The 8,283-nt window shown below is 51.4% G+C and overlaps 4 protein-coding genes across 4 annotated transcripts; 3 read left to right on the forward strand and 1 right to left on the reverse strand.

The window, feature by feature from the left end:
- Window positions 1–626: 626 nt before the first annotated feature.
- Window positions 627–4,417, forward strand: rom2 (putative Rho guanyl nucleotide exchange factor (Rom2); the record flags this gene model as incomplete). The annotated part of the gene is made up of 4 exons (XM_025585160.1): window positions 627–3,291; window positions 3,313–3,791; window positions 3,853–4,284; window positions 4,340–4,417. The coding sequence occupies 4 exons, from the start codon at window positions 627–629 to the stop codon at window positions 4,415–4,417; spliced, it is 3,654 nt and encodes a 1,217-aa protein (XP_025438811.1).
- A 1,245-nt stretch (window positions 4,418–5,662) lies between these two features.
- BO95DRAFT_236818 (uncharacterized protein) lies at window positions 5,663–6,151 on the forward strand. Its single transcript, XM_025581321.1, has one exon. It carries the CDS (start codon window positions 5,703–5,705, stop codon window positions 6,051–6,053), a length of 351 nt encoding a protein of 116 aa, XP_025438812.1. The 5' UTR covers window positions 5,663–5,702; the 3' UTR covers window positions 6,054–6,151.
- BO95DRAFT_236834 (uncharacterized protein) lies at window positions 6,152–6,616 on the forward strand. Its single transcript, XM_025581322.1, has one exon. The coding sequence runs from the start codon at window positions 6,250–6,252 to the stop codon at window positions 6,544–6,546; it is 297 nt and encodes a 98-aa protein (XP_025438813.1). The 5' UTR covers window positions 6,152–6,249; the 3' UTR covers window positions 6,547–6,616.
- On the reverse strand, window positions 6,533–8,283 carry aspA (putative septin AspA). The gene is made up of 5 exons (XM_025581320.1): window positions 7,982–8,283; window positions 7,796–7,912; window positions 7,651–7,738; window positions 6,990–7,592; window positions 6,533–6,925 (listed from the first exon to the last, which is right to left on the reverse strand). The coding sequence occupies exons 1-5, from the start codon at window positions 8,004–8,006 to the stop codon at window positions 6,688–6,690; spliced, it is 1,071 nt and encodes a 356-aa protein (XP_025438814.1). The 5' UTR covers window positions 8,007–8,283; the 3' UTR covers window positions 6,533–6,687.

An 8,283-nucleotide genomic window follows, 5' to 3' on the forward strand; every position in this document is an offset into this window, starting at 1 on the left:
CTTTCTTCCCTCCCTCCCCACTCTTAATCCTCTCTCTGCCTAGTCTCTTCGGATTTGCGTTGTCTAGGCACTGTGTGTCGATCCACCCATCAGCTAGAGGGAGAATGCTGAGGTTATGAACCAGGGGTCCTGGTTTGCCGTTGCGCTCAAGGCTCCTCCAAGCGCACCTCGATTACCATCAACACACCACGCGGTCTCGACGCCTTTCCCCAGGCTGTCAACCTATTCCAACCACCAAGCTCGTTGAGGCATGATACACCGGGGCGCTTCTTTCTCTGTTTAGATATCTTCTCTATTTCCTTTTTGCCATTTCATTCTTGTCTTATTTTTCTCTTTCTTACGTGCTTATAAATTATCGCCCGTGGAGGACCTCTTTTTTCTTTTTCCCCTCCCAAACCCGCCCTCTTCTCCTTTTCTCCATCTCCACGACTTGGAACGATCTTTTTCATTGCGACAAACGGCACGCTCGCTACGACCGGATTTGATACCCTACCTGTACTGAGACGAATTCCTCCGCCTTCCACTCCCCCCCTGAACTCCTCGAGTCGCACCTACCAGATTGACCCGTGTCGCTATACGAAAGCCCAAGTCATTGCGATTACGAGCGCGAGGAGCAACAAGGCGCCATGGCTGACTTAGGGGGCCAGCAAGGCCGGAATTACCGGCCTTACGGACACCCTTCTGCCTTTCAACGTGATGCTGCATACTCCGAGATCTTTGGCGGTGCTCCGCCACCGGGACGCTCGCAGACGATGACATCCCAGACTCCCCAGTTCTCTCAGGATCGAGCTCACACGATGTCATCACACGTCCCACATCCACAGATGCATCGAGGTCCGCCACCGCCCGCACGCCAGATGCAGAATGGATATTCATCAGGGGCTCCCAACGGATACTACCAAGCCTACTCCGGCAGCGTAGCACCTCCAGCTTTCCAGCAGTCTTCACAGCACCCCGCACGGCCCTACCCCGGACGCTCCGCTTATCCGCAGCCCCAACGGTTGGATTCTCGACCGAACACGGGACCACAATACCCAGACCCAAAGGGCTACACTAGGACAATGCCGGCCCATCCCGCCCTGAACTCGGACTCGAACCGGTCACGGTCAATGGCGAAGATGGGTGGTCCCCCAATGTATCAACCCTCTTTGAGCAGCTTCAATCACACTTCTGCCAATGCAATTCGTCAGCAGCAGTATACCGCGGCGGCTCCGATGACAGCTCAAGGGCGACCCGTCCCTGAAAGGAATCCGAACGAGCGCGCCATGTCGTTGACCACGTACCCGACGGATCGAGATCACGCCTACACGACAAGCACAGGGCGAGTAATTCCACCCAGGAGGCAACCATCCGGACCCCCTAGCCAGGCCCCAGTCAATGGCTACCCACCTGAGCCACCCAGCGCCCAGAATGTTAACGGTAGGCCTCGCCCACCCAGCGATGAGTCCACAAACTCGCGCTCCATGTCGATGGCATCAACCGTCGTGCCGGATCGAACGATGAGCATGCAGAGTACTGTGGCTGGGAAGCCAAGCAATCAGCCCGGTCTTGCGCAAAGCAACTCGCGTCGCAGTAAGGTTCCGTTGGTGTATCCAGCTCTGCTCTCGCGTGTTGCCGATGTTTTCCGTGAGCGAATTACACTCTCAGAACTACAAAAGAATGGACTGTCATATCAAAACGCATTTACCGGTGCCCACGCAGTGGATCTAATTGCACACATCATTAAGACCAATGATCGGAATCTGGCTCTGCTGTTGGGCCGCGCGCTGGATGCGCAGAAGTTTTTCCACGATGTGACGTACGACCATCGCCTCCGAGATGCGCAGGGCGAAATTTACCAATTCAAAGAGACAATGGGAGAAGAGGCGCCAAGCTCGGAGGTCAATGGTGTATTCACACTGCTCAGTGAGTGCTATTCGCCGACGTGTACGCGGGATAGCCTGTGCTATTCCATCGCCTGCCCCAGAAGGCTCGAACAGCAGGCTAGGCTGAATCTGAAGCCGCAGCCTGGGCTACGATCGTCTGCTTCGAAGGGCAGTCTGCACGGCGATGACGATGACAACGACAATCAGAAACTCTGGATCAATATGGTTCCTAAGGAGGTATCAGACAGTATTGACGATCGCGAAAAGAAACGTCAGGAGATCATCTTTGAGATCATGTACACAGAGCGTGACTTTGTCAAGGATTTGGAGTATCTGCGAGACTTCTGGATGAGGCCCTTGCGGGCCGCGGGCAATGCCACTACCTCGCCTATTCCCGAGCATCGGCGTGAGAAATTCATCCGGACGGTCTTTGGCAATTGCTTGGAGGTCCTGAAGGTCAACGGTGGATTGTGCGAGGCCTTAAATGCTCGACAGAAGGAAAGCCATGTTGTCAAGACGGTCGGTGATATTTTCCTTCAGCACGTGCCACGATTCGATCCGTTCATCAAATATGGTGCCAATCAGCTGTACGGCAAATATGAATTCGAAAAGGAGAAAGCGTCGAACCCGGCATTTGCGAGATTCGTAGAGGAAACGGAACGTCTTAAGGAGTCGCGCAAGCTCGAATTGAATGGTTATCTGACCAAGCCGACCACGCGTCTCGCCAGGTATCCACTCCTACTGGAGCAGGTCTTCAAAAACACAGCCGAGGATAGCCCAGACCGCCAAGATATTCCCAAAGCCATTGCTCTGATCAAGGATTTCCTGTCTCGTGTCAACGCAGAGAGTGGTAGGGCTGAGAACCACTTCAACTTGGTGCAGCTCAATGCTGCGCTGAAGTTTGGTCCTGGCGATTACGTGGATTTGAAGTTGACGGAAGAGAACCGGCAGATGTTGTCGAAGATGGCGTTCAAGAAAACTCCAACAGACAGCTCCGAGGTTACCGCATATCTCTTCGATCACGCAGTTCTCTTGGTCAGAATCAAGGTTGTCAACAAGCGTGAGGAGTACCGCGTATATCGGAAACCTATTCCGCTAGAGCTGTTGGTCATTGCCCAGATGGATGAGGTAATACCCAAGGTGGGAATTCCCAAACGGCCGTCGTCCAGTCTTCTCTCCAACAAGGCTGCAGCAAATCCTCCCACTACTAAGGATGGTCTTCCTATCACTTTCAGGCATCTTGGCAAGGGCGGTTATGAGCAGACGTTGTACGCTACATCAACCACTCAGCGCCGGAAATTCATCGAATTGGTAGAAGAGCAGCAGCGGAAGCTCAGGGAGCGCAACAGCAACTTCTACAATAAGACAGTTCTCTGTGAGAACTTCTTCACATCTGTCAACCGTGTTAACTGCCTTGTTCCAATTGGTATGTTCTATCTTGTCTCAGCCAAAAATCCCATTCTCTATATGCTAACCGCGCTTCGCTTTGATGCAGACGGAGGTCGAAAATTGGTCTACGGTACGGACAGCGGTATCTATCTCTCCGAACGTTGGCCGAAGGACAAGTCAGCAAAACCTCGGCGGGTTCTTGATGTCAGTCAGGTCACTCAGATAGATACATTGGAGGAGTATCAACTGCTTTTGGTTCTGTCGAACAAGACACTATCCTCTTACCCCATGGATGCGCTCGAGATTCATGAAGGCCAGAACACTATTGCGAAGCGACCTAAGAAGATTCAAGGTCACGCGAACTTCTTCAAGGCCGGTATTGGACTCGGACGTCATCTGGTGTGCTCCGTCAAAACCTCCGCTTTGTCGACCACCATCAAGGTTTATGAGCCTATGGATAATCTGGCGAAGGGTAAGAAGAAGTCGGCTGTCAGCAAGATGTTCCAGAGTGGACAGGACACACTGAAGCTCTTCAAGGTTCGTGCCCTTCAGACTTTCTTGTCATCCCGGACTTGGCAGCTAACCTTGCGTTTCACAGGAATTCTACATCCCTGCGGAGTCTTCCTCGATCCATTTCCTTCGCTCAACACTCTGTGTGGGCTGTGCCCGAGGCTTTGAGGTTGTCAGTCTCGAAACCACCGAAACACAGTCTCTGCTCGATCAGGCGGATACATCTCTTGACTTCGTTGCACGCAAGGAGAATGTGAAGCCGATCCACATTGAACGCTTGAACGGCGAATTCCTCTTGAACTACAGCGACTTCTCATTCTTCGTCAACCGCAACGGATGGCGTGCCCGTTCCGACTGGAGAATCTCCTGGGAGGGTAATCCGAACGCATTTGCACTTTCTTTGCCTTATATTCTCGCTTTCGAGCCCAATTTCATCGAAATCCGTCACATTGAAACGAGCGAGCTGGTGCATATCATGACTGGAAAGAACATTCGCATGTTGCATTCGTCGACCCGAGAAGTAAGTCGAGCCTCCGGCAGTCACTTGATTCGAGCAGTTGCTTACCTTGTCACAGATTCTTTATGCCTATGAAGATGAATCAGGAGAGGATGTGGTCGCCAGCTTGGATTTCTGGAACAAGCCACAACACTGAGTCATCAATCAGTAAAAACCACTCAAACGGGTGGAAGTGAAGAAGAAGATGCGAGGAGAGACAATGTCATGTTCTATATTCGTCCCAAGTGTCACTTCTTTTGCTGCGCTTAGAAAGGCCTTTGTTTTTACTATTCCGGTCGGCTCAAAAAACGGCGAGGGCATACATTCATCCATCTGCGTTACTAACCTTGAACACATTCCCCCCCCCCCCTTCAGAATCTCTTGCTGCCCTTGACTCTCAGGAGGTCTAGTGCCAAAGATTCTTTCTCAATTTTGTTTTTTTCTCCTTTCCTTCCTCTAATACCTCTCCATGTCAATTCATCTCCATCTACCCTGTCTTTGTACCCAACCCCATGGTCGATTTGGCGTACCCCCATCCGACCCCGCAAATTCTCTCCCCGACTTGTGTACAATGAAGCGCAAATACCACCTGTTCCTTTTATCCCCAATTTTTCTCATTCTTCTCGCACCATTTTTTTTTTCTTCTCTTCTCTTTCTATCATCTCATCTATCTTATCCATCTTAGTCAAGAACTTCATGCTTCTTGTTCATCCTTATGTGGTCCTACTCGCTGTGATCCGGGGGAGTCGTCACGTAGCTCTCTTCCTCGCGGCTTCCGATTTCCTCAACGCGCGTAAGCTCGCCTATAGAGCCAGGGTCCTTTCATGAACCTTGAACCAGTCGTAAGCTTCTTCTCCGAGAAAGAGCAAAAGATAGCCTTCTAAGCACCAGCCTTGAACCTAGACCAATTGTACTCACTCCCTTATTGCCGCGCAGTGACAGAGGTATATATTTGAAGGCTCAACCCTCCCGGGCCCGCTGACTGAGTTAGCACTTCCGCCTCCGCTCCGCTTGCCGAAGTAAGCATTGATCTAGTACTGTACTGTACACCACGCACCCACCCACTCAACAACATAATATATTGTATTCCCCAACTTCATGCTCCCGTATCACGTCGATGCACTAGGATCAATCCCTGATCCACGCTCATAAACAGTGGAAGTGTTCATATCTACCATGGCGACACACTACCCATAAAATTGGGACGAATGGGCAGTGATCGCAATGGAAAAAGCAGACCGCAACAAGTATTTTATGGACTGTACAGTCAGTACTTACCTTCGGTCCCGTGACGCTTCCCTACACCCGATTTCGTTGTTACGAGCCCCTCCGGATTGTGTTGGCAGGTGATGTCGAACTCCTGTTCGATCCATCGAACGGAATTTGCTTTGAACTAGAAGAAGTGGCATGGTAGGTGATGGCGAGAGGTACATCTACGATCTATGGCCACAACTTGGGGTGAAGATCTACGGCACACAATTCGTACCTTACCAAGCCCTGGACATAATGCATTGGGGTGGAGAGGACATGGAAGAGTAAGGGCACGCATAAATTTAGGAAAAGAACCCACGAGTTTGGTTTGTTGGGTTGGTTGGTTGGTTGGTTGGTTGGTTGGTTGGTTGGATAGTTGTTTTTGCTTGTTGCACACACACACTCACTCACATACAAATAACTCAAATATAACGACAAAATATAATAAGCTAAGAAAAAGGGGAAATAGAACAAGAGAAACTACCGGACAAAAGAGGGAATCTTGCTGCGCGCTGCTGACACTGGGACAGGGTTTCATGTGAGGGGAGGGGGAGTAGAAAGGAAGAAAAGAAAAGAGTAATGATCAAAAGGAACGAGAAAAACCAGGGACAACACAAGCAATGTTAAGAATTTGAAACTTTATGCAGATGCTTTCCTCGGTGATAACTGTGAGTGATTAAAAATGATGCTATTCTTCTGACTCCAAACATCTTGCAGCACAACGGGGTTAGATGATTGATGGCTTTCGAAAGACGATGTGAAGTTGGAAGGTTGGAAGATTGCAGCCGAAAATATGTCCGTTCCTTTGCCCTTCTTCTCTGTTCTTTTCTGTCTGGGATGATTCCCAGAGGGGTGGTTGGTGGCGGTGGGAAGGATAAAAGAGAGGGGAAAAAAAGCCAGACAGGATTTGTTGTTCCCAGTCATCGTCGTACTAAAACGGAACGTTGCATTTGCCCTCCCCTTTCCCTTGCAGTTCAAAAGAAAAATCAGGAAAGCAAAAGAGAAAAAAAAGAAGAGAAAAAGCTATTAACGTGAATAAGCGGCCGACTAATCTTAACCCCGTAGACAGTTACGACTGCCGCGCCACGGTTCTCATTACAAAGGCACATACGGTGTCGGATGTCAATCATGTGGAAACCGTTTTCCATGAGTCCCAGGGATTTCGACGGTATTCGTTTAGGCATCTCCGTTGGTGACATCGACCTGGCTCTGGCTGGCCTCTCGTGCCATGCGGGCCTCGATTTCCCTCAGCTGGCTTTCGCGAGCCAACAGTTCCTGGCGCTTCTCAGCAATCTCACGCTGCACCTTCAGCTCGATCTCACGGAGCTTCTCCTCCTCGCGGCGGAGCTGCTCCTCCTTCAACCTGACGGACTGGGAGGCCAGATCCTCGGGGTTCATGGACGAGTCTTGTGTACTGTTGCGAAGCTATTAGTCGGCGAACGGATAGCACGAATGATGTCAAGGCTAGGAATACGTACGGAGTAGCACCGTCCACGCTCTTGCTGAGCTTCTCGGTACGGTAGTTTTCGTAGAGGAAATCGTGGGTGATCTCCTTCAGATCGGCCAAGTGGCTGTGGAGAAGGGCGCTGCGAATGGCCAGGAAGTCGGAGTGACGAGGATTTTCGACCTCTACAACACCCCAGGGATATTGCCTGGCACGCACCTTCTTGCCATCGATCTCAATCAACTCGTCGGAACCAACAATAGCGAATGGCATGAGACCCCGCAGCTCGGCATTCTCCTCCACGGTATCTTCGTCGTCTTCCTCGATGTCGTAGGGGAAGTTGTAAACAGGGATGCGGTAGTGCTCGATATCCTCCATGATCAGCTTCTTCGATTCGGCCAATTCGGCGGGGGTGAGGGAGTCGGCCTTGCCGATGACGGGGATGACGTTGACACGGGGCGACAGGCGCTTCATCAACTCGATGTCGAGCTCACGGAGACCGTGACCGGTGGGTGTGATGAAGTAAAGGAGGACATGGACACGGTTGTCCCTGAAGCGGGGGTTACGCTTGATCCGAGACTCCTCGGCAAGAATATCATCGTATTGGCGCTCGAGGTATCCAACAATTTCCCCGAAGCTGCGAAACGGTCAGTCGTGCACTGAGAGTGGTATTGTTTGGAGCCAGGGCCACCTGCCTTGCTTCGTTGTCAATCTGATCGCCAAAACCGGGGGTATCGACAATGGTGAGGGAGATGCGGGTGCCTTCGTCGTCCAATTCGAGTTCTGTCGAGCTGTGCATTAGCTCCAGCGTTGAAACACTTAGTGTGGTAGCCTACTCACCGACTGTGACAGGCTTGATGCGGACACCCTCCTCAATGTGAGCGTTGGCAGCGTCGTCGGCGTCCTTTCCTTCCAGGACCTTCTTTCCGCAGAGAGTGTTGACGAAGGTAGTGCGTCCTAGGGATATCGAAACGGCTGGTCAATTTCTGGGACTGGAGAGCGTGACTGCGCAGGTTGCAAACATACCGGTTCCGCTGGCACCACAGACCATCAGACAGAACTGGATACCCTTCTTGACGTTTTTCTTGCGACGGAGCTTGGGCTTGAAGTTAGAGGCGAATTAACCACAGTTGAGACTCAGAGCAGAGTTGAAGCAGTTGACACAATTGAAAATACCTGTGACCCCCCAGGCATTGGAAGAGCGTGGTGGTGGTGGTAGTGGTGGGGGTGAGGCAATTCGAGCGGCCGGCATAGAAAGGGGAAGGATAACAACTTACCGCGCTGAATGAGGAAGACATGGTGGGCTAAAGAAGGGAGGTGGGTGGGTG

Source organism: Aspergillus brunneoviolaceus (genome assembly GCF_003184695.1).
Source record: "Aspergillus brunneoviolaceus CBS 621.78 unplaced genomic scaffold BO95scaffold_66, whole genome shotgun sequence".
Taxonomy (NCBI): domain Eukaryota; kingdom Fungi; phylum Ascomycota; class Eurotiomycetes; order Eurotiales; family Aspergillaceae; genus Aspergillus; species Aspergillus brunneoviolaceus.